Source organism: Anomalospiza imberbis, chromosome 27 (assembly GCF_031753505.1).
Source record: "Anomalospiza imberbis isolate Cuckoo-Finch-1a 21T00152 chromosome 27, ASM3175350v1, whole genome shotgun sequence".
NCBI classification, from domain to species: domain Eukaryota; kingdom Metazoa; phylum Chordata; class Aves; order Passeriformes; family Viduidae; genus Anomalospiza; species Anomalospiza imberbis.
The window spans coordinates 4,741,436-4,767,849 of NC_089707.1; the positions used below are offsets into that span (position 1 = coordinate 4,741,436).

Consider the following 26,414-nt stretch of genomic DNA (forward strand, 5'->3'; position numbering starts at 1 on the left):
CCCTCTGCATTCAGGATCCAACATAAATGTCAGCATCTGAGCTCTACTATCACATCAATATTTGATAATTAAGATGGCTCCCAGAAGCTGAGACAGAAGGAACACCAGCCCCAGCTTATTTTAGGCCAGGCTTTACCACACGGATTTATATTTACCCAGATTGCCACATCTACGCAGAAAATACACACTCCCAGCAAGCCAGCCCGTGGCATCCACACATGACTGTGCTGGGACAGGAGGGGTTTTGGGTGGTTTCCTTCAGACCTCAGACGTCTCCAGCAGCCTGGAAAACCCAGGGATCTGTGTCCCTCTGCTAAACCACAGGATGTTCTCAGAGGCAGCAAGAAGCTCTTGAGCCGAGCCCGTGCACGGCGTTTCCCTGCCCTCAAACAGAGCTCCCTTCTTCCAAAAACGAGCCCAGAAACCCAGACTTGAGCCTTGCTTTATACAGGAGGACAAGTTATCCCCAGGATCCAGGTCTGAAAATACTGGGAGCAGATTTTTTGGGTGCTGCTGGATCCTCCCTGGGCAGCCCCATTATCTCCCCAGCCAAACGTGCGCCGCAGCCCTTGAGCCCTTTTAATCTTTCCTGGCATTCTCTGCCCCCACCCAGGCAGGGGGAAGAAAATTCCCTGCTGCTTTACCAGAAGAGGCAGAAAGGCAGAGTTATGTAAGCAGCACGCTTGGGGGGATTTTGCAGCTGGAAATTTGGTGGGAATGGGAAGAAGAGGAAAACCCAACAAGGGGATCGAGCTGTGCTGCAGCTGAGCCTGGAAAATAAAACCTGCAGGATGCCACCAAATCACACCTCCACACACCAAAGAACTTTCTCCTCACTCCTGCTTTACCCACTGGGCAAAACAGCTGCTCCAAAAGCCCCAGTTTTGGATTTTTGTAGGGTTTTTGCAGCGTTTCCAGAGGCTGTAAAATGAGGCAGAGTCACTTTAGTACTGAAAAGTGTCTCATGTGCAAGCCGGCCGTTATCTAGGAATTATTTTTAGCTGAAAACAGAAGGTTTCTCAAGCCACCAAGTCAGCATGGTGACTGCTTTGAGGGAGCCCTAATTTTGGTGCTGGGTACTGCATCAGTAACCAGAGACACTTAAAAATAGCTCGGTACAGATGTAACTTCTGTTTTCTTCTTTCAAGTAACATTCATCTGTGGACAGCTCGCTCTGAACAGAGATTTCACCTCCCTCTGTTAATACCAAAACTTCATCCCAAGAAGCAGGGGAAATGCTGTATTTTCCAATCACAAAGCAAAGATGTTTTGCTCCCAACAGTCATTCTAAAAATGTGGCACAACACACGTGGGTTTGGCACCTGAAGGGTGTTTTTCCCCCCTCAGTTCAATTCTGTCCCTGCTCTCACCACCCCACAAGCACCTGCAAATTTCAGCCAGCCTGAGCTCTGATTCTGCACATCTTTTCACCAAAATAGAAGCAATTTCAGTAATTCTGGCAGAGTTCTGCACACAATTTGTAGTGCTGTGGTACTCCAGCAGTTAAATTCTAATTTACGTGTACACTGAAACGAGCAAAATGCTCAAAACTCCATAAAAACTTATGAATCTCTCCAAGAAAATCCACGGGGAAAAACTGACAGCCAGGTGCTGCTCTTAAAGAACATCCATGGTCCCACTTTAGAGGAACACACTGGTAAAAACAACCTGGTTATTACAACTGAAATTCTGATTATTACAAAGAATAAAAGCCATTAACAAGAGCAGCACCACTACAGAAAAACACATCTCAAGGTAGAATCCCAAAAGTTGTTATCAGCTCCTGTAAGATTTGACCCAGAACAGGATCCAGGCAGGAGAGGTTTTGTCTCTTGTCACTGGAGCAGCTGTTTTATTTTGGGCTACAACCACTGACTTCCTCCTTTCTGCTGCCACCTTGCTCACCCCGGGTTTTATTCCCAACAATTCCCTTCCCTGGTTAATTAGTGTCTCAAACATGGAAGTTTCTTTTTCTGTGTATTAGAAACTGAAAGTATTCTTGACAGCTTTTAGAGTAACAGTGGAATAGGTGAAAACACATGGACACAGTAATTTAAACGCTTCTAGAGAATTAAATTCAAGAAGCAGCAGTTTGTTTAATTTCTTATTTTATATCCTGCTTCCCTAAATCATCGAGCGAAGCTTTTCCCTCTTGAGAGAGGAATACTTGCACTGAAAATTCCCACTATTAAAATCTCACTGCTTTAAATCACACTGACAGTTGTGCTATGCACAACCTTCCCACCCCAAAAAGTTAATGGGATTCTCCATAGCTGCCTTTTTTTTTTTTTTTTTTTTTGGGAAGCAAAATAGGAAGGCAGCAAATTGGGGAATTGAAGAGTGGAAGAAATAATTTTAAAATTAAAACAGTTCAACAAATATGTCTTAATGCCATCCTCTGGATGTGAGAGCCTGGTAAATTCCTGGAATTATCTCTTCAGCCCAACTGATGGAGGATGCCTCGAAAGCATTTCAAGCCTCAGCTCCTTAAAAAGCAGGAGAATCCTGACGTGCAGAGTCCTACCCTTAAAAGCAGATGGTTCCCCAGCTGCCAGCTCCTTGTCATACCCAGGAAAAATAATAATAAAGGGACAAAGAGCTCTTTTTGTGTGCTCCCATGGAGCTGCAGCTCTCTTCAAAGCTCTACCTTTGGCCTTTCCTCATCAGTGCCATTAATTAACCACTGAGGAGGAGCAGGCAGAGGTCAGCTCTGGCTGCCACATCCTCCCTCCAGCCCAGCCCTCCTGGCTCCTCTCCTTCTCCAAGGAGTGACACTGCGGGTGCCAGGCAGCTCTTCCACCAAGCACTCATCCCTGGGAGTTCAGGGCTCAAACAGAATTAACTCTTTTATTTTCACATTTTTTAATTTCTAGAAGCAACTGTAGGCATTTGAAAATATTTTTAATTATCCCCAGAAATGAATATTTGTTGTTAATCCTCGTCCATATCAGATCCATGTGGAACCCACCACGAGCAAAGGCTCAGGGCAGAGGAGCATTTTAAGCTGTTTTGAGCCCTTTTGCTACATTTCCTTCAAGGAAAAACATTCAGAGGAGGCATTTCCAAAACTTAAACAGCCTTACAGGAAAAATCAGGTGTAGATCCTGCTTCCAAAGGGAAAGGAAAGCATTCCCAGTGCTTTTGGCTTCTTTACTCCATGAGCAAAGCTCATCAAACAAAGACACAGCGTCTACCCTTCAGTTTTCCTCCTCACTTCTGATTGTGCCCAACCTCAGTGGCAGATTTTGATCTCAACTTTCATGCTGAGCTTTCAGGGAAGTTTAAGTCTAAACAAAGTAAAAAACCTGGAAATTGCTCCTTTCTTTATTTCCCAGGACAAGAAGGTTTGTATTTTTCTTCTTAACTTACAATAACAATCATGTCTTTCCTGCTACATTTTCTATGGGCTGTTAGTGAGAATAATATCACAAAGTAGGATGTGGGCAAGGACAATGTGCTGGGTTTAATGTCCACTCAATCCAAGCCTTTTTGAAAGCTTCAATGTGCCAGTGCATAAAAAATAATCAGAAGTTACAGCTGAATTCAGATTCTTGAAAAAAAAATTAAAAAAATTAAATTCCCCTTCTTTATGCAGACTAAAGTTAAACACAGGCTTTTTTAGAAATAAAAGGTATCTAAATGACATTTTTCAAGTTCACTGAAGGGCTGCATTGCTTTACCAGAAACACCACCACGTAAATCTCAACGTTGTCAGCAACTGGCATGACAGACTGGTTCAAGGGGCTAAAAATATCCCAGAGCTCTGTCATCGGAACAGAAGTTGGGGAAGTAAAACTCCTAAATCTAAAATAACTTCTGGTACTCACAGAACTGCAGTTACATTAAATAAACCTCCAGGACTCTCAGAGCAGCCTCCAAGCTCTGCTGCTGCTGGAAGGAATTGGGACCTAAAAATTCTTGCAGTGAGTTTAGCACTGTTTTTTCTTGGGATACAGGTGAGGATTCCATGGATTTCTGCTTCCTTTCCTTTTCCCTCTTCTACCCAACAGCACAGCCTCATAAATCTGAATTTCCATGGATTCAGCAAGCTTAGGAAATAAAGAGGAGGGAAAAGGTTTTAGAGAGAGAGACTCCATGAGCAAACACCTTCCTGGAGCACACCTGAAGCTCCATCTCACACTCTCAGCAATCACAGCATCATTCCTTGAGCTGGAACAGCCCAAATTCCTCAACCCCATTAAATGTAAAACAACTTTCCAGGGACAAACTTACCCCTTGGCTTCCTTGAAACTGGATGACTGGTTTTGACGTCACAGCATCCTACAAAAACAAGTGGAAAAACAAAAATTACCTCAGAGAAATTCTAACCTCCAACGTTCGCCGCCAAGCCACACTCAAGTTTGATTTGTACCCGGAAAAAGGATAAGCTAAGGTCACCCTGAGCTCAGGAGAGGAGCAGCTCAGAGGTGACACTTGGTTCCTCCCAACCCCTCCACCACATTTTGGGCACAGAACAGCTCAGCTTTGGTGCTTATGTAAGTTTTGAATTAAAAAATGGACACTTGAAGGGAAAATTTATTCCAGTTCTCGGCCTGAGAGGACGCAAAGCGAATTTTTTCCAAGAGAAAGCTGGCAATCCTTTGGAAAAGCAAACTGCAGCTCCGTTGCAAAATCCTGTTGTTACTTTGCCTGTTTCAACAATTGGCCTCTTCCTCCAGGCTCAGCTGCTTACATTTAAAAAATTGTATCCCTGTGACTCTAAAACTGCTCAGTTTCAGCCTTTTTGCCTCGCTGTCATTTTAGAGATCCCAAAGACACTTCAATTCCAAGTCTCACCTGAGGTTCTAACTGAAGAAAAAAGTACCAGACCCAACCCAAGCCACGCTGAGTTTGGATCTCTCCAATTCCAGCAGAACTGGGGCTGGGGATGTTTTCTTTCCTAAATCACACAAAGCACCCAAGACAGGAATTGTGCTCCACGGGGCTCGTGGGACCCCACTGTGAAGCTTTCCAAAGGGACAGAAGAATTTAGAAAGAAGTTGAAAGTATCATTTATAAGCGAAAATGTTGTCATGTGTATAGGAGACACATTTCCATGGGAAACCACCAGGAATTTGGGAAAACAAGCCCAAAACATGAGTTGGATTGTGCTGTTTGTATCACCCAATTTCCAATGGATTAGAAAAATAGATATTTAAATTTTAGCAGCAAGAGAGTTAAACAGCTTGAAATTCATGAAGTTAACCATCCCTCATAAAACTTTTCCAGCCCAGCAGTGAAGAATCTCAGGCACGACATCAACAAAAAAGTGGATAAATTCACCAGCAAAATAAAAATCCTTTTAGCCCAGATAAACCTAACAAAACTTGGATGGCTAAACCCAGCCCAAGACAGAGTCTGAGTCTTTGAAGAGCCCATCCAATAGGATTTCCCAGATCTGCATCACACCCAGGATCATTACAGGACATTTATGATGCTGAGGAAAGCAGGAACACACTCAGAGCTGACAGCACTCCCCGAGTGCTGGATAAAGACTTTTATAGACCCAGAACAACCTTTAGAAAAGCACCAATAAACAACATCTTGCTCTTGGTACAGAGATCACTGAATTCCTCGAGTGCCACGACACTGCATTCCACAGCACACTGTTCATGGACAGCCTGGCCAGCTTTTTGTTCCCCGTGTCCAGAAATTCATAGGAACATACTTGAGCAAACAAGCATTTGAAACATGATAAAAATCTGAATTTAAGGAAAAAAAAAAAAAAAACACCAAAAAAAAAAAACAACCCAAATCAACCCATGTGGTTCTTGTACAGCAAATTACAGATTTGGAAAGTTCTGCTCTTTGGTCTGGAAAGTTGTTTAAGGGGAACAAAAAGGAGGTAAGGAGGATGGAAGTGGAATAAGGAGGCAGGAGCAAAAGTCCTGATGCACAAATCAGACATGGTTTAATTACAGAACTTATAAATCCCACAATCTACAAATAAACTGGTTTGAAGTTGAGTAATATCAGCTTTATGCAAGTTGAATGGCAAAGCTGAGATGTTATTTCCCAAAATTCAGTGTTTCTGTCTGTGCCTGTCTGGGATCCTTGTGGAGGAATATCAGTGTTGGAACTCCCAGCCAGGCTCCAGAGGGGATCACAGGATTTGGATGGACACTGCAAATCCCAGCTCCCTTTTGAGGCAGGGAAGGACTTTTGGCATCTCAGCAGCACCATCCCTGAACCTCCCCTGATGTCCGATTCCTTGGCTACAGCTCGTTCAGGATGTTCATGGAAGCGGAGAGCACACTGCACACCCTACACTAATTAAGGATGTGACTCTAAGTACCTTTATTAGATGAAATTAAATCCCTGCATGGACACCTTCATTCAGAAGAAAACAGAACAGATGAATGACGTGAAACCAAATTAAAACCACATTTCCATTTATATCTTCATTTGGATTAACTTCCCTGGATGTTTTTGGATGGACAACCCCGATTATCAAAAGTTCCTGCTGCCCTTTCCAAAACCCCCCTGTCATTTTCTGAAGAGTCACCACTTAATTCCTCTTCCTTAGTGATACCATGACTGAACTTCCTGTGTTACAGCTCCTAGAAATGCCATTCCATCCCTTTTGAGTGGGAACAAGCTCTTTGCCTCTGCCCTTCCAATTAAACCAAGTCACCTCCTCAGCCCTGGATGCAGCAAATCCTTGGCAAATCAAGGATGCTGATGAAACCTCATCTTTATGTTAAAACAAGGCAGATTTGTCCAAGCAAAGGGGCACAACCTCATCCCCTTCCAATGAATTCCAGCTTTATCCCTCCAGGACACTCTCTGGGTTTAAAAACAGCTGCTGGCAGGTGATTAAAGATAAAAATCCGAGGAAGAAAAGCACAGTTCAGGTGCTTTGCAGCAGCCACCTGTCAGGTGAGCAGGTTTTATGCTGCAGCCAGGTACCAGATACTCATCCCTGCAGCTCATCCACGAGGGTGGATGGAAGGAGCACAATTCCTGGGATCTTCCTGGGATCTGTGGGGCCAGGGAACACAATTCCTGGGATCTGTGGGGACAGGGAACATGCAGGAAGGAGCACAATTCCTGGGATCTGTGGGATCAAGGAATACAATTCCTGGGATCTTCCTGGGATCAGTGAGGACCACCACAGAGAACCTGCAGTTTCCAGAGGCAGCAAACCCCTTTAAACACACCTCAGATGCAGGAATTCCATTCCTGCCCATGCCACTGTTCCAGCTGAATGCTTCCTGACCAGCTGGAAGGTTGGCAAAGCATTCCCAAAGCTCCAGAGGTCGCCAGGTCCCACAAGGAGCTGCGTCAAACTTCCTCTGGAACAGCAAAGGAGCTGCTGGGCCAGAGCAGGGCTCATCCTACAGCCCCAGAGCTCTTCAGGAATAACTCCCAAAGGAACATCCAAACCACAGCTGCACCTCTGAGATCTACCCAAACTGGAATTACCAGCTTCAGCCTCTCCACCTGACAGGAAAACAGACCCTCAGAAGGAGCCTGGGTACACCCTGGCATCAACTCCATAAAATTTCATTTATTTGCCACCTGGAAAGAGAACTTCCACATCTCCATGCCCAGTTCCCTGCTTTCCACAGCTCCTGCTGTATTCCCTGGGAATGATGGAGAAAAATAAAGCCCTTAAAGCTCTGCTCTGGGATGCCAACATGAATAAAACCCCACAGACCCAAGTGGTTTTTGTCAGTCCTCCGCATAACATAAGATTATTTCAAAAGTCATGAGATTAAACCAGAAAAACCCCAAAACTCATCCCCAGAGCTCCCACAGGATCTTTGGCTTTTATTATTACAGTATTATGCTCATCCTTCAGTTTCTCTGGGCTAGAGGAGAGCAAGAAACCCTAAAGAGAGGCTCTGAAAGCTCACAGAGGTGGTGACAAACAGCTCCTCACACTTAAATATTCCAGGTCTGGCACGTGGAAGCTGAGGAAAAAACAGGAAGAACAAGAAAGTGTCAATAAAAGATGGAAGAATTGAAAGGAAAACTAATCATTTTATCAGGGCTGATTGAAGCTGGCAAAATGTTTTCAACACCTTCAGAGGAAAAGCTGGATGGGATGTTCCTACCCAGGATAAGAAAGGACACTGGAAACACTCAGGTCTAGGAGCCAGCTGGAAAGCTCTTAGTTTCTTCAGGGAAATACAGATAATTAAAGAAGACATCATTTTGGGAAGTTCTGTCATATATTTACTGGAATTTATACTGAAGGCTGTGTTCTATGGAAAATATTTGCCTAAACTTAGTATTGAGGTGTTTGTCTGTTTTGTTGGATGTTCAGAGTCCCCAGTGCCCAGAGTGCAACTGAAAATTTACCTTATTTGTGTTGGAACAAGGGGATTATTTTCTGAATTTAAAGCTTCTTACAAAGAGTTAAAGTAAGTAGCAAGAATCCCAATAAATATACAGAGAAACTACAAAACTCTGCTAACCAAGGCTGGCATTAATGGGATGTTTCCAACCATCATTTGCAATTCCAGGTAAAACCAGTGCCCAGGTAAAGCTGCTGCACCTCAGGAAGCAGTTACAAAAATGGAAACAACAAGAAATTGCTTAAAAAGCACAAATTTCAGACTCTGTAATGCCCCAAACTCCAAGTTCCTCTTTAATTCTTTGGTTATGACTGGTTTATGTTTATTTAGCCCACACAGCAAGGTCCAAATATAGGCAAGGCTCCCTCCCCTGCTTCCTCTGGCTTCCCAGCACAACTGGGTGCATAAAAAGGCCCCAAATCCAGGAGGATCCTCAGTTTAAGCACACCTGGATACCTGGAAAAAGCTCCTGCAGAGCTATTTTGGTTTTAAACACCCTCCTCAAGAGCTTGCAAAGCAAACCAGAGTCCACAGGCAGAGCAGATCCACCCCATCCCAGGAGACACCTCCGAGTCCCCGAGTTCATTAGCAGCAAGAACCACAAACCCCAAGGGAAAGGAATACCCTGGAATGGACCCACAGCTCCAAGTGAGGCTGTGTGAAGTTTGCTGGCAGCCAATTAGCCCAAGCTGGCCCAGGAGAGACCAACTGAGGCTGCTCCCAGGACATTCCACTATTCCAAGGCTTGTATTTACCTCCTCCCAGAAACTCAGCAGCCTAAAAAGCCTCCTGAATATTCCTTTTTTTCATGTCCCATCTATTACTTATGGAATTAAAACACCGTCTCTCTGCAACACAATTTCCATCTGCAATTTGGGGCCTCTCAAGGATCCCGTTTGAAGTTGAGCACAGATGGGCTGGAGTCTGCCACAACTCGAAAATTACAGTTTTGCTATTCAAATCCAACATTCTCATGGAAAGAGCCTTAGAAATTCCATGTAAATCCACCACTGTTTGAGGCCTTCCACTCAAGAGAGGTGCCAGCTGCCCAGGTGAGCCATGGGGATGCTGCTGGAGGATTTAGGATTCACATCCTTCCAGGGATGCTGATGGGATCCTGCAAATCCCAGGGAGCAGGAGCAGAGCAGGGTGTGACAGGAGTTCCTCAGGCAGCAATCCCCAAATTAGCCCATGGACACCTCTGCTCAGTCCTCCTCTCCAAGATAATCCAATTTATCACCCTGATGCTCTCACAGTACCCCCCCCCCCCCCCATCATTTTCCTCTCCCCAACATTTAAAGGAATTTATTTTGGGCAGAAGTGAACACTCAGGCTTTTAACACAAATAATTATTAAAAAGGTGCTTTTGATGAAGGTTTAAGGGCTGGACTCTCACCAATTACTCTAAACTGCAGTCTGTATTTATTATTTATCATTTGCCTAATAGGCATTAATGGACACATTATCACCATAATATTAAAGCATCTACAAATCCTGCCCAGAAGTACAAACAGCAATAAAATGCTCAAAAGCTTTTATGTCAGCCAAAATGCTACACTGTATGTTTGAAAGTTTTTAATTGCTAAACTGCAAAAGGCACACTGGCTTCTTTGGTTATAATTGCATCATTTAAAGTGGGCTGTTACAGCACAAATGTTGCTTCCTCAGTAGTTTAATTTTCCAGGGTTAAAAATCGAGTGTGTTTCTATAAGATAGAAAATAAAGGAGTTTAAAGTGTCAGCTCAAAAAAATCCTCAACTTGATTTGATGAAATTTATGGTTATGTTAAAGAATTTTACCATTCCCAGCTCCTTAAACTTACAGAATTTCATTTACCATTGCCAGCTCCAGAGTTACAGAATTTCACCATTCCCAGCTCCAGAGTTACAGTTATAGAATTTCACCATTCCCAGCTCCAGAGTTACAGAATTTCACCATTCCCAGCCCCTCAGAGTTACAGAATTTCACCATTCTAATAAAATTACCAATTTTACCAGGAAGCATCAGGAGCAGGCTTTGACATCTACACACTGAGCATCCCAGCTATCCTCCCACTTGAAACGCAGAAAGACTCAACTTTTGTGTAAAGTTTAGAGAGTAAGACACATGATTAAGTTAAAAACCAAACTGTAGCCTAATGGAAACGCTTTGTCCTGCCCTGTACAGCAGAAAGCCAGGCCCTAAATGGACAATAGCCTGTATCAGCAAAGCAGAGAGCAATTAAACCCCACTGTCATCAAGATGTCACCCCACAGGCACGAGAGCTGAGCCAGCCGTGCAGCCTGTTCTCTCTCGCATGCCTGGAGCTTCTGATCTCAGCTAATCCAGGTTAAAAAGCTCCTCCTGGATAAAATGCAGGGTGTTTGTTGGATCCCTGCTGCAGAACTCAGTTGGGGACTCAAACTGAACCAAGCTGTGCATGGGCGAGGCACCCCCGTCCCTGCAGCTCCCTGCTCGGGCAGTGCCAGAGCTCCTTCAGTCAGGAATCAGGGGAAGGAGATGGAATTAGGATACTTGAACCCCATGGCTCCCCAAATACCCATCCCAAAAACTCGGGACAAGGGATAGAGGTGGAGGCTCTCCAGCCTTGATGATAGGCTGCAGCACATGGTGATTTTTGTCAGATTCCCACTGATTTTTTCATGGAATAATGGAATGGTTTGGGTTGGCAGGGACCTTAAACCCCATCCAGATCCATCCCCTGCCACTAACCCAGGTTGCTCAAGCCCAGCAGAAGTTTTTTGTTTCAATTTGCTAACTCCAAGTAAAACTTTCCAGCGCTACAAAGGAATCTTTTGCTTCCCAGCACATCATTAGGTGATGATTTTTCTGCATTTGCAAAAAAAAGAAAAAAGCTTTAAACTCCCAAAGAACAAACAGCTCTGACACAGTCTGATCCTCTGGTCATCCTCAGCACCAGAGCACAAACCTTGGGAAAGGTGGGTTTGGGAAGGGAGCTCCAGCTCCCCACGCATCCCAAAAAATCCTGGAGCACATTGCTCCCAACCATCAAGCCAGGATGTTTGGCCAGCACAAGGCACAGTAGTTTTCCACCAGGAAGGAAAGCTGAGCACAGAGGCAATTTAGGCAATGCCTTTCAGGAAGAAAATTAAAAGGAGGCTCAAATCCTTTGAGAAATAATTAAAGTATTGTGAATTGGTATCGAGTTTACTCAGCCCACTGTGGAACAGGAGACTTTGTTTGGCTGGAGCAGAGCCTGGCTCTGGCAAACAGAGCAGCCCCATCCACTGGGCTCAGCCCTTCCCCAGAGCAGGCACCACCAAAAGCCTTCCTGCAATCCCTGCTCCCAAATTTCTATGGCAGTGCAGACACAAGAACTGAGCAACTCTTTCATGAGCACAGACGTGGACAGGGATTTGCTCTGCAATAAATATGAACACGCAGAGGGGCTGAAATGGCTGCAAGGAGGAAATGCTCTGTCTCCAAAGAATATTCCAGTTTGTTTATGCAGAGCTGGCACTTGCTGAGGACACTGAAGAGTTAAATTCACCTGCCTGCAGGAAAAAGCTCCCCTGTCAGGGCATGGGGAGAGACACTGCAAGAGGACAGGAAGATACAGGTTCATTTCAAGAGCTACAACATTTTTATTCCAAACATAGTTCCCTTTAGAATGACCAGTCAGTTTCATTGCTGCTTCCTGGACACCCAGCTTCACTGCTGGATGGGATCTGGGGGCTCTGTCTGGCTGAAGATGGAAAGCAGAAGAAAACCACCCCAAAACCAGAGTGGACTCCAAATCCAGCCCCAAAAACGAGAGGCCTTCAAACCCACCCCAAAACCAGAGTGGTCCAAGGTCAGGGGGAAGGTGGATGGCAAGAAAGAGGAAAAGATCAAAGAGGGTTTGTGGCACCACGGGCTCCCAATTAACTCAGCCACAGCTCCAGATCTCAGGAGCAGAGGCAGGAGTTGGCCTCCTGTGGGAATCCAACTTGGGAGACTCTGGGCACGTTTCCCAACGGGACAATTCTCCTTTTTTAACTTCATGTCTTCCCTCTTTGCTTCTGCACTGAGTTAAGGCAGACCTGCTCATTAAGGAGAGCAATAATCATAAAGTCTCATCACCAGGCTGCCACAAGGGCTGTAATGATGATTATCTGCAGTTTAATCATGACAAACTCCCACCAATCCCACTGTTAACAAGATGGGGCTGCTCAGGGAGGCTTTGTCAGAAGACCAGGAGCCAACTCCCACGACTTCCAAAGGCTTAGGGAGGAAAGGCTTTTGGAAGGAAAAAAGCTCCTCTGCATCCCTGTGCAGCTTCCAGTGCTTAGAACTGATCAAAGCAGTCAAAATCAATTAAAAATGTCTATAATGAAAGAATTACTAATTCACAGAACACGGTGCCCATTTTTAGTGTAATAACCCAGGAGTTTCCTTCCTGAAAGTAAAAAAAAAACCTCCCAGTTTTGATACAATTACTGCATCTCCCTGAAAAGGAAGTTTCATTTTGTGTGAGTGGATTTTCTGCATCCGTTACTCACTCCAGAAGGGTGTTCCAGACCCTCCCTGACACTGAGAACCAGCAGCCCTCAAAGCTATTTTAATTTCATTACTCAGTGTTGCATTCTTGAGTCAAAACTGTCCCTTCAAACACTTTTACCTTTATTTCAGTCTTGTCCTGCTCCCCTTGAGACAGAGGTTCAAGGATGCCTTTCCCTTTTTCACAAGCACACCAGAAATCAGCAAAATTCTGCACTAACTCTTCTTTTTATCACCCCTTTTTCCTGAAGGGATTTTTCTCCTTTAACTCTGACTACAAGCAATAAAAGGTAAAAGTGGGAAAGCATAAAACAAGTTGCAACAACATTTCCCAAAGCTCTCCTCCAAAGATAATGCTGTGCTGGCAAATTCATTGCAAAAAAAAAAAAAAAAAAACCAAACAAACCAAGTACCTAGAAATAAGTCCTATTGTTTCATGACTTGCAACTAATTTGAGGAAGAGTTAAATGAACAAATCCCAATGCTCTTCTGTTATTAAAAGTAGCAAATCTAGAGTAGGTTGCTTATACAGGAAGAAAGAAATGGTTGAAGCAAAATTAATTTTGAATTTAAGTCTGCTCATATGGCCCAGGTCTGTCACTCTCTTGCAGAGCAGCGCTGCCTGGCTTTGAGCAGTTACAGTAAATTAAAGACAGGGTAGAAAAAAGGAAGGTAAATATTGGTATTTCTAAAGTGCAGGCAAAGGAAAGCAAACCCTTAGATTTGTTTTTCAAACACACGGATTTGCTTTGAAGCACTGTTTGCAACAAAAAACAGTAATGCAGAATGAAGTTTCCTGTTCTGCCTCCTTATATTGGAAATACTGATAACATTAAATAGGAATTCTTTTATTAAATATTATATTAAATATTATATTTAACATGATATTAAATATTCCTCTAAGAGAAGTCCAGCAGTATCTGCAGCATCTGCACATATTTGCATTGCAAGACAATTCAGAGACCTCAGTCTGGCAAAAATCCCATTAAGACATCCATGCCCAAAATTCCCTGGGTAATCATCTCTTGCATGCAACACTGCTTGTTTTTGCAGCAGCATTTTACTGGAGTTATCAGATGATCCTGTTAAATTGGGAAAGGACTGAGGGGAAAAGAAACAACACCACAACAACAAAACTGGCAGAAGGAAACTGAATCATCCAAAATTCCCAACTCTGCTAAAGGTGACCAGCAGTGCTGGTTTTCCCTGGAGGAGTCACTCGTTATGAGCCAAGAATTCAGGGGGGTTAGATGTTCTCAGATTAATATTTTAAGAGTCATTCCTGTCGAACAAGACACCTTGAATGAAGCCTTCTGTGCTGTCTCTGGCAGAAGGGGGAAGTTTGCTGATTTTGAGGTGCTGGAGATGCAGCCACCTCTGCAACAACCCCAAAAGCCTTGTGGAAATTACAAGAAAAACAAACTTCCATCATGGAAATCACTTGGCTCCTCTTGGAGATGGCACTTTTCCCTGATTTTAGCCTTTCTGAAGCAATGCAGCAATACAGTTTTGGGGCTCAGAGGGTAAAATAAGTAAAAGCTTTTCCAGGACCAGCTGTATCAAATGTATCTACTACAAGTATTTTGCTTTCTTCGCTGTACAAAACGCCCAACTGCCAGAAGAAAATGTTTCCCAAATTAATACAGAAAAGTGTGTCACGATAGCACATCTTAACTCCCCCTCATCCCCATCATGGATAAATAAAGCTTCCAGAACTGATTAAGACACCCAAGCTCCTCCATCCGAGGCTGACGGCCACACAAGTGATGGGAAGTGACTACAGAACCACATTTAGGGCTGGGATTTGTTCCACTGGCCCCTCCAGAAGTTTTCCTTAAATAAAGCATTTCACCCCTGGTTCAAACTCCCCCACCTGTCAAACACAGGTGATGTTTCCCAAATGGAAAGCAAGAGCTGGGTCAAACTGGTACCTGCAAACCAGGGATCCTCAAATCCCAGGAAAATCATGGGATCACTGAACACCTTGAGTTGGAAGGGATTCCTCACAAGGAATATCAAAATCTCCAGCTCCTGACCATGCACAGACACCCCAACAATCCCCCCCTGTGCCTGGATGGGGATCCTTGAAAACAACTACAGAGCAGCAGGAGACACATGAAAGAAGAAAATTAAAGTGTATTAAGAACAGCTTAATAAACAACTTGGAATAAACTTTTCAGAGACAACAGCTCAGGCACAGTTTTAAAACCACAACCTTTAAGTTAGACTGAAAAGTAAGGATTCATTTAAATCCCATTTATGCTGGAATGCCCAAGTATTCTAACACTGGCTGGCTCCAAGTCTGCCTAAGAGAAAGGAAGAAGGATACTCTTGAATTACACCAGGTGGATTTCACTGAACACTGAGGCACCTCAGCTCAGACTGCAAGTACCATTCCAATAATAGTTTTATAAAAACACTGAATGGGTCCAGTCAGCTACAGCTCAGTTAAAAATAAATATCTTAAATGCCTTCCAATATACCTGCATTGCTGTGATCTTCATCAACCTCTGGGTTTCCAATTATTATTGTTTTTAAGCTGTTTTTCTTTCACCCATCAGGTTAAAAAGCCACACAGGCACAAAGAGAAGCTGGCTAAGTACAGTTCCAAAATTGCCAGCAAATGTACACTTAAGAGAGAGCTGGTGGAAAAATCTGTCAGTTTGGCATCTCCAGCATTATATGTAACGAAAAAAGGTAATTCACCTTTTCAGCCCCAGTCAAGGTAACATGGCTTTTACAGCCAAGATGTTATTTGGAGCAGTTTTACTGTGTCAGGCTGCTCATGCAGAGCCAGCTGAGACACTTAATACGTGAAAATTAAAACAAGCGATTAAACACAGCAACACTGGGTTACAACTTATAAAACAGGAGTAGTGAAATATCAGAAGCTGACAGTTGTTTCTGACCTAGTTTTCACTGGAGAACAGTCAAAGAGCTGAAAAGACTGAGGCGAGGCTGAAGGTGCAGAAATTCCAGTAGTGCTGGGGAACAGGATTAGAGGAAAAGCCTTCAGACATTCAAAGGACTGAGGGAGCGTCACGGAGAACAGGGAGGTTCAAGAGCTCGGGTTCAGTGGCAAGTGACATCCTGGGGAGCAGGAGGGACAGGAGGGCTTCAGCCAGGTGGGGATGAAGTCAGAGGTGATGCAGGACCTCCTCAATGGGGCAGCAGGAGGCCAAGTTGAGCAGGAGAGAAAACCTCAAACACAGGAAAGAATCATTTTTAAAACATCGTGCCTGGATTTCAGGAGGTATTTTCGTTGCTTTTCTTCTGAGAACACAAGTGTGCTGTCAAACACCTGGGCTCATTTGAATAACAAGAGGAAAAATTAAACCCCTTTATGCAAGAGAACTGCAAGTACCCAGCAGAGATCCGGGGAGGGGGGGCTGGTGCAAGGAAAGCCAGGTGATCCCATCCCAGTAAGCTGTTCACATGTCTCCCTCTATTCTGCAGCTCCAAATTTATTTCCACCAGGCAGCTCCACGCTGGTTTTAAGCCTCATTAAGGAGCAGTATGTTGCTGGGCTGACATGTCAAATTTTTAAATGACCTTTGTACCACCAACAGCGTTACCAAGCTGCTAAGAACAGGGGGACAAGAAAAAAAACCAAAAACCAAACAAAACAAACAAGTGGTTTTCCATGATTAGGAGAGGTACGTCGTCGTGGCTGTTTGCATTTATTTGAGTTCCAAAAAAACTCCCACCTGTTCGTAAAGCGAGCCATAAAAAAAAAAAAAAAAGAGCAATTCTCTCTGAAGGGCAACTGTGACGGCATCAGCACTGCTGGCCATTCTTAACGTGGGACTTATCACACAAGGTAAACAGGAGTGACTATCAGTTAATGAACAACACAACCCCGAGGCTGAATTTTAAAGAGCATTTTCTCCACTGCAATCTTTTAATGAAAATACAGCAGTTCAAACCCACCAAATTTGCTTACGAAAGTGCAATTTATTTTAGGACATATTAAGACACCAGGGCTGATTCACTTGACTATGTGCTCATAAGGTGGCTTAAATGAGCTGCTGAAACATCAGAATGATCCTTATCTTCCACAGGGCTTCACTCCTTTTTCTTGCAAGAGAAAAATATAGAAAGACAATTGAGAGATCAGATTGACGAACCCGTTCAACCATCCCGGAACAAATCTCACCTCACACTGCTGAGCCCAGGAAAACAAGCCTGGACCAGTTCTGTTTTCCTTGTGCCCAGCTATATCCTAGTGACACTCAGAGGGAAGAGTAATTACTAGTCTGAGAAAGTTCTGCTGAAGATGATCTTCAGATGTTCCTCACGGAGTCACAGACAGCGCTGCTGGAAGAGGCTCCGATAAACCAAAGTCAGAGCCTGGATCCTGAAGGAATCCCAGAGAAATCTGACCAGCAACACCACAAGGGCCAGAGCAACCTCAAAAGCTAAAGCAAGATGCTCAGACACAGATTCTTTTGGCCCCCAGGCAAACAGAGGGGCTCCAGTGCCAACCAGGACAGTGGGATCACAAACCTGACAGACGCTCGGAATTCAGCAGGGGTGTCACCCAAACTTCCTACCATCTCCACAGGGGAGAAAGCAATAAAGCACTCAAATATTCCAGGTTTTTTTTTCCCTATCACTGAGGGAAGCTGCCTGAAAAAAATCCAGCTGAAAATACTGAGCAAGAGAACCTCTCTAGATTTCCTACCATGATAGAACTTTGTATTACATACCCTCTGCTAACAGCCTCCTCCAGCTTCCAGGGATGCTTTCTCCAGGAGAAAAGTGAAGGCAGTTGCCTGAAGAAGTTAAATTAGGTGCTGCCTTTACTTCAGCAAGAAGCACAGAACCTGCACTGTTTCAGCTACCTCTGTATTTGCACTGCCAGGCTGGTCAGTAACAAACCTGCTCCAAAAATAAAGTGACAAACAGTAAAAGAAAGAACACACTCTTCTCAACTGGCAAAAATCTACCTAAAAAATAAGTCAGATGTTTCTTTGCTCTCCGCAAGGACACCTGAGAAAGTTCAGGTTACAACGAATTCCAAAAATAAACATGAAAAATTTTCAGATAAGAAGAGGAAAAACATACCAGGGCTGCTGACCAAACAGGGAGCAACCACAGTGCCACGAAAAGACTCCCCAGGTCTGAGCCCGAAAACCCTCAGAGAATTCAGACATTCAGACAGAGAATCTCTCTTGCCTGGCAGAGGCAGCTCAGCCAATTCACACATGCAAAAGAAGTGGTGTGGCCACTGAGCCGGCACTTAATTGTCTGACCAGAATTTTTGGTCTAAATTTAACAATCCAGGCAAGTCATAGTTAGCTGGAACGTTTTGCTCTCTTAGCCCATCTGAGTTAGGGTAAATGTGTTTCTTCCTGCTGTCAGCATCAGTAAATTTAGTCTTAATGACAAGTAAAACGTCTTTAGATGCAGTTAAATGGCTTTAATTGTATGAGAGAGCTCAAACTTGCAGCCCAATGCAAGCAGCACCCACATTAGGTACAGTTCCAAATGGTTGCAGGAAGGTTGTGGAAACATGCCTGGAACTATAACATCAAACCTTCCAGGTAATAAATCTATTTCTTCTCCCCCTTCACGTTAAGAAACCCCAAAGTGCTCTGGATTTTAATGCATTAAGAACAAAGTCCGTAATTCACGAGCAGAAAAATGTTTGCTGTTGGTTTTAATCACCACCACGTTCCACGTCAACCCCAGCGCCTGCTCCAAACAGATCCAAGATATCCCATTTACGCCCCTAAATGTTAAATATGTTTTACTTTATCCATTACTGCCTCCCTCTTCCCATTTCCACATTGGCAAAGATTAAACACGAAGCCGCTTCCTGAGCGGAGCTGGGTGTTTTGGGACTCTCCACAACTCCAGGCTGGGAGAACTGGTTTGTGACAATGCACTCGCTCGGCTGCATCATTCTCCTCTGGAAAACCACACTTTATTTCTGGAATAAAAACAAGGATTGGGAGCTGCGACATGTGTCAGGAACACGGGAGCTTTCAGATGCTTAGCCACCCCAGTGGCATTAGGGAATGAAGACCTCAACGAGGCAGGGAGCATTTGGGATTTGCAGCAGGAAAAGCAGCAGCAGCTTCCCACAAAACACACAGATAACCAAAGGTTCTTTTTAGTGCTGATTAAACGAGAGAAGGAAGCAGAGCTTGTGGCCAGGACCACCAGGCTCCCATCAAAACACAGCTGCCCTGCAAGGACACGGGGTGGGAACAGCGAGCAAGGTCACAGCCACGGGTGTCACCGAAAGCACTTTTCAAAAGAAATTGGTCACAGAGCTCCTACGCACTTCTTAAGGGACTATTTATGGGAGCAGAAGTTGTTCTTAATTCTGCGAGAAGCAGAAGCAGAGGTCACGATTGGGGCTCCAGCAGCTCTGAGGGCTGAACATCCCTGGAAGGGGGGAACAGGTGCTGCCAGGCTTTTCAAAAATCTATTTTAATGCCACAGGAACTCTCGTTTCAGACCAAAGTCCTGCTCAGCACTGTCTGCAGTCAGCAGGATCTGCCTCAGACGCTGCTGAAGGAAATGAAGACACCCTGTGACAGAGGCTCCGACCTTCCCAGCTCCGTCTTTTACAGCAGTTTCACTCTGAATCACGAATTTCCGCCTCCGTTTGGGGCCGGCTGCTGGAGCCCCACAAAGTCAGGGAGTTAATGAGCTGCTGTCACCTAATCAGGGCGGCCACACCGTCCCTCTGGCAAGTGGCAGACGCACAGGGAGCACTTCAAAGGCCCCGAAACTCTCCCTGGGAGCGAGGGCTGCTCCCTTCCCCAGCATCCTAGTGGCAAGGTGAGCCCAGCCAGAGCCGGCTCGCTGGCCTTATATGGCTTCCAAGGCACAATTTCTGCTTGCCCAAGCTCAGGCAGGGTGGAAAAATTTGCTTCCTTGCTACTCCGCCCATGCCGGGCTCCGAAAAGCATCCACTGAATCCTGGATGGGGAAGGAATGGAAGAATTTACACTGCTCAGCTCCCTGGAAGAGTAAAGCCACGGCTTTGGCAGCACCCTGGGCCACCTCGAACACCGGGGGAGCAGAGGGAGCCTGACATGCAAGCAGGGGTGCAGAGACAAGGTGGAACCACAGCTTTTATTCTCTGCATTCCCTCTGAAAAATTCTGATTTTTCTTGCTATTCAACTGCACTTAAGCCTTTCATATTTGATGGCAGCAAGCTTTACAGGTTAACAAGGAGCTGGGAACATTATTTCCTTTCACTGATTTAGCCATAATACACTTTATTATATACCAGGAGCACAGAAAACAGCCCTGGCTCAGGGTTCCACGCTGTTTTCTGCACAAGTCAGTATTACTGTCAACATTTCTGAAGCCAGTTCTACCTTCTGGTCACAGTGAGGTCCATGTTATCCAGGTTTGGTGTCATTATCAATTTCTCTGAGCATCACAAACAGACCAACCCTCCTATTCACTAAACAAACACAGCCACATCCATCATCCTCAATATTCACAAGTGCTGGCAAAAAACAGAGCCCAGTGCACACAGGCAATTAAAAAGCTGCTTAATTTTCAATAAATGCTCTCCTTCTGTGGATTATAAAGTTGTTTTTTACTAAAAATGTCTGCACAGTTACTTTTTTCCCCAGCCTTGTTGGCCTGTATCAAGATCATCCCTTTTTTCACAGCACATTTCTCTCAGTGCAAGAAGCAGGCAGAGATTTATCTGCAGCCATCAGGGGTTTGTCCTTGCTCTCACCTGCTGGTCACCAAATGGCAGAACCCTGCTCATCCACACACAGATTTTCTCAAAAGACAGAAAAAGGGTGGCAAAGGAGCTTATAAAACCAAGTTCTGCCCATTCCCTTGTTCCCTTCTTTTTTGGGGACTGGGAAAGGCAGAAACACAGCCCGTTTGATTTTCTCATAGAAACCAGGAGCCAAAACCAACTGAAATCAGCGCCGGAGCTGGAAAGGTACAACAAAACTCACACAAACATAAAGTCTAGACACTGAAATGTGGAAATATGATTCAAATAACCACAACTGGCACACAACACACTGATTGCAGCCCATCGCAGAATGGGCCTCAGTGGGGAGGAATATAGAAGGAAGATTAAATTAGTTCTTCCACCTCAGCTGTAGAAAATATGGATCCTGTGGGCACAGTGATATGGATTGAGCCGGAGTTTCTTCCGTCCTGCTGGGATTTTTGTTAGGATTTTAAGTAACACACATCTGCTCTTGCTAAATAACAACAATCAGCTTAAACTGTCATACAGAATCATAGAATCACAGAATGGTTTGGGTTAGGAAAAAAATCACTAAAACCAGTTTATTCCACCCCACATTACAAGCAGGGACACCTTCCCCTATCCCAGGTTGCTCTAAGTTGGCCTTGGACACTTCCAGGGCTGGGGCAGACCCAGTCCTTCCAGACCTGTTCCTGTCTCCCCATCACTGATCCCATACGAACCTGCCCCGGCTGCCACATGGCTACCCTTATCAAAGCATGGCTGAACTCATATGTGCTCAAAATACAGAGCCAAGTAGCCAAGAGGATGTTTGTGCTGATGAAATCTAAATACTACAAAGATTTAGGCAATTGGCTGCTCACAGGAAGTTTTGTGGTACCTGCTGAACTGCATCACGTGTGGACACAAACCTCAAGGCCTAAGTCTGTGTCTACTGTTAAACCCAACAGCACAGAATGGAGCCCAAAAGGAAAAATATCTCAGCTTTCCACAAGAATTTGCACTGAAGTGTTCTCTCCTGCATAAAAGCCTGCACAGAGGGTTAACCACGATCAGACTGCACCAGACCAGGGAAGACTCCAGGAGGGTGGAGGTGGGCAGCTCAGTCAAGCCCTGCTCACCAGTGCTGACCTCTTTTTGAGTTAAACAAATGCTGGTTTCTTTAAATTAGAAAAAGGCACTAGTCCAATGTAAAGAAAGGAGAGACCAAGTGCACAGAGCTATGTTTTTTCTAGACTGTAATGCAAAAAGGATTGGATTTTGGGAAGTCTGCTCTCCCACTGCAGCAGGGATACACATACCACTCAGCAAACCGACTGCTGAAGGGTTTTGCACTCTCTTTAATATATAAAGGCTTGGAAAAATACCCAAACCCCACCAAAATCCCCAGTCAGAAGGCAATACCAGATTACCAGGGTGTGCAAAAGTTGCCTTATGTACGTGGGATGTTTCTAAGTAACACATGAGCTACTACAGAAAACTCTTATCACCAAATCCAAGCTCCTTTCCTGGATAATTCATCTAGGTCAAGCTAAGGCACGTTGAACACCAAAGCCCAGTTTTGGTGATGCCTCCTCTGTATCCACCCTGGAAATATTAGCATAGTTCAGGTTATCAGCATGTCTTTTCATGAGCATTAAGTTCACTGCAGATAATGGTTCCTCCAGAAACAGCATTAACCTTAATTATTCAGAGGTAACTCAATCCCAGCCTTGCTGATGTTATGATGCCAAGTGAGGACCGCTTTCCCCTCCCTCCCAACTTCTCCTTCCCCAAAATCCAAACAAATCCGGGATATGACACGACTGCGATCCCAAGTGAGGGTATCCAGCACAGGATCCCAGACATGGGGTATCCCTTCAAAGTCTACCGAAACCCGTGCAGCCACTCCATCCATTCAAATGCATTCTCCTGTGCATTAGCAGCAAAACCACTAAGTCAGCCAAAATGTATTCTTCTCCCATGGATTAGCTGGCACAAATTAGTACAGGAGTGACGCACGCAGTCTGTCCCTTCCCATTTTTCAACATGCACAAACACCAGGGATTTGGAGACGCTTCACAAGTTTCTGCTTACAAGTTACAGGCAGAGTTTAAATGGTCTGAAACGTGCAAATCGTTCGGGAGATAACACCTCCATTTACCAAGGAGACCTCAAATGCTCCCTCCAACAAAACCTCCCTCCCTCGGCAGCGATAAAGGCACTGCTGCTGTCCCAACAGAGCCCGCACGACGCACGGGAACTGTTTCGACAGCCACCAGCCCTGTGCCAAGCTGCACCAGGACAAAAACCAACTGAACAGGACAGAGCACTTCACACGGGTTCAGAAAAGCCCTGATGTTGGAGGAGCACTCTGAGCTGACCAGCAGCAGCCACTCCAGGGTCCTTGGGAGACACATTGTTCTGAAGAGACTTCTATGCTTAGGCAGGAGTTAAAAAGATATTATAATAGCTTTCCTTTCTGCTGTTTAAGTGGAGTAAGAAATCAGAATATGCTGAAAAAGAGAAAGGGTTTAATTTTGCTGGGTAAGGAACACAATCACCACATCCAGCTGCCATTGATACAACTGATGAAATATCCTTCTTGAATTAAAAAAAAAGAACAACCTAGCCCCATATAAATAACATAAAGGGTTAATCTTCTAGCTTGCTTCCCCCTGTATTGCCAGAGAGCAAAAATTATTAATTCAAATTCAACCTCTCCAATTAATGGTAGGGTATGCTTTTTGCTGATAAAAAGCAGATCACGTTTGATCAAAAAAAAAGAAAGTCCCATCAGTCACAAGGATTCTGTCACAAACTTTCTATTTTCTCTTGGCACATCACCAATTAGACCTAGTTCTTTAGTCTGCTACCACCAATATAAAAAAAACAAAACATAATGGGTTTATAATGTGCCACCAAATCCCATAGCAACTGTATGTCACTTTAGATGTAAATTACAGACAATTCCTTCCAATGCCGTTTGAAAACTATAGAGATGAATCTATAATTTGAGCAGATCCAAATGCTATATGGTTGAGAGAAAAAGCTTCCCTAAATAATTGAAAGGAAACTGCCACGGGCCAAAACATTCCTCGTGCACAATGTTCAGAGTCTCTTTGTCCCCTTCCTTCCAATGGGAGGTGCCACATTCAGGTCAACGTGAAGAACACTGAGCAGGAGTTGAGCAGTTCAGGGTGTTCTGCAGATCCTGTCCCATTTTTGCTGATGAGCCGTACGTGTGCGATGAGCTTCCTCTCCAGCCTCCTGTGATTCATTCAGTCATGTCACCGACTCATGTTCCCGATGTCGTAAGAGCCTCAATTTTGACGGACTACAGCATCAGTGAATTAATAGGACAGGAAAAAACAGGTTACGGGGAAGGAGGAATGATGCAAAAAGCTTTGAGATAATTCAATGAATTTTGATTCGAAAGCCGGATTGTTCTTCTCCTCCTGACACCTGCAAGCAGCTTTCAATTCTCAAGTCAGCATGAATAAGCATTACCCTAAAGACCCTGTAATGACAGCACAGCCTTCATTTTGTGTTTCATGCTTTGAACGTAGCAAGATGAAGGAATCTCCACAACCTGCTCCAAAAGCCAAGGCTGGAAAGTTATTTCAATAAATAGCAACTCCAAGGGGTCGGGTTAACCCTCATTTCCAAGGGATTGTTTCTCTCACGGTTGGTTTTCGAGCAGCATGGGGAAGATGATTTGGGAAGCCACATCTATCAGACCACAGTCCCAAAATTCAGCTGGGTGAGCACAGGGACAACATGCTTTGGTTATCTCAGCTTAGTCCCCAATAAATATTTGTGCATCTGCCAAAGTTCACCAGTGAATCAACCGGTGGCTGCAGTTCAAAACACTCTGGGGTAGCAGGGGCACAGAGGGACAACGGGAGCAGGACGAGCTGCTCAGCTCCATCACCAAGGGATGCTACAACCTTCTTTAAACCCTCCTAAAACCACCAGGCAAGGCAGGACCAGGAGCAGAGTTCAGCCATGGTTAGGTCAACATATAAAGTGACAGGGAAAGGTGTGCAACTGCATCACGTTGCCTGAAATCAAACAACCAGCCCTCAACCACAGAGAGAGGTTTATAGAAATACGTGGAAGTCGGGAAATTCCCAGGTAAGGGTTCCAGGAACAGCCCTAACACTGTTTAGGTGAAGATCAGCACCTTCACCACAAGGGAGACAGAGCTACTGCCAAGGGACCCTCAGGTTTGCCATGTGGCATCTGAATCAGGCAGGAAGATGGGGACTTACCCAGGATGCTGCTCAAAAAACAGATGTGAAAAATAAAAGATGAATGATAACTAAGGGTATTAGGTGAGGATGGTAAAATACCTCCTCACCAAGGATAGGAATGAAAGAGGAAAGCAAGGCAGAGACATGAGGAGTTCCCTTGTACCTTGACAAGGGACAGGAACAAAGTTGGGGGCACACAAGAAGTGATGGGAAAAGTCATAGAATCATCTAATCCCAGAATGGTTTGGGTTGGAAAGACCTTGAAGACCATCCAGCTCCACCCCCTTGCCACAGGCAGGGCACACTTTCTCCCAGATCAGGTTGCTCCAAGCCCCATCCAACCCGGCCTTGGCCATGCCCTGCCTTTTTGGGGGGAGTGGGAATGCCTAACCACGTACACACCCCCAAAAGGAAGGCAGCAAACTGCAGGCTGCTCTACAATTACATTCCCTGGAAAACCCAGAGTTGTTTTAGGTGAGCACACCAGACTGGCTCCATTTCATCAGTGGACAAACCAACTCGGGACACACTTCCCACTGCTCAGCCCTCCCAGCTCAGTAGTCAGAGCTCTCAGTTTCACAACTGTGGGGAAACAGTTTCAGGGGCAGCAAGTTTCACAAGGAGCAGTTGGGTGACATCTCGCTGCGTCCCCTGTGAAGCCAGTGCTAATTTTCTTTTTAAGGCTCCTATTTCTTTCAGGTGAACTACCAAAGAAACCCATCCCAGGATCAGAAGGCAGCAGCCCCGTGAGCTGGAGCTCCTCAGCAGCAGCTCCATGTCCTCTGTACATGATACAGGAACAGCTTGCTGGAACATAAGAGTTGGGGATCAATATCTCAGAATCACAGAATGGTTTGGGCTGGGAGGAACCTTAAAGCTCAACCTGTTTCAACCCCTTTCATGAGCAGGGACACCTTCCACTGGACCAGGCTGCTCTAAACCCCATCTAGAACTTTGATCCCTGACCATTTTCTTCCTTAGGACGCAGACAATTCAGCAGAAACGCAAGAGCACAGCTCAGCAGAGGCCCAACAAGACAAATATCTGTTTCTCCACAGCCCTGCTGCCTGATCCACACATGGTGCAGCTCCACACCAAGCCTGCAACTGCTCTGGCACCAGGGACACTCCAAACAAATGGCAGCTCGCCCAGCTGGGTGATCATTTTTGGATTATGTAATCCCAATACATTATTATTAGACCAAGAACAAACTCAACCAAGGAACTGAAGACATTTCCCTGCCCGTTCTGGCAGAGGGACAGAGCCTTGTCGCAGGAATCGCACGGACGTGCTACCCCGGTGCCCGAAACAGGTCAGACTGCACATGTTGGACTCCAGGTAACACAAAGAGCAGGATTGGATTCCAGGCCATTATCCATATTACACAACGCTGCCGTCAGTTCCACCACGTTTCAAACCAAACCGAGCAGAAGGAGCCTGAGCAAATTTTTTCCATTTAACTACTGCAGCCCAAAATTAAAGCGGAGCTGGACTGGACAAACAGAAGCTGCAAAGGTGTGTTGGAGGTGGTTCCTGGCAGGGCCGGGCCCAGCGCTTCCGAGGAAGCAGAGACATTCAACAAGCTGGGGAAACTGTTTATAGAACCCATGCAGAATGAGCATATGTGTTTAATAGCCCACTAATTGTTGCGTTATTCACTACACAAA

General features: G+C 44.9%; 1 protein-coding gene across 2 annotated transcripts in view; it reads right to left on the reverse strand.

The window, feature by feature from the left end:
• The window catches only part of ELL (elongation factor for RNA polymerase II), a 49,559-nt gene that overhangs the window by 21,268 nt on the left and 1,877 nt on the right, over nucleotides 1-26,414 (reverse strand). For both annotated transcript variants that reach the window (XM_068173859.1, XM_068173860.1), the window contains exon 2: nucleotides 4,234-4,281. In XM_068173859.1, the coding sequence (XP_068029960.1) occupies nucleotides 4,234-4,281 (48 nt within the window). The remainder of the gene's footprint in view (nucleotides 1-4,233; nucleotides 4,282-26,414) is intronic.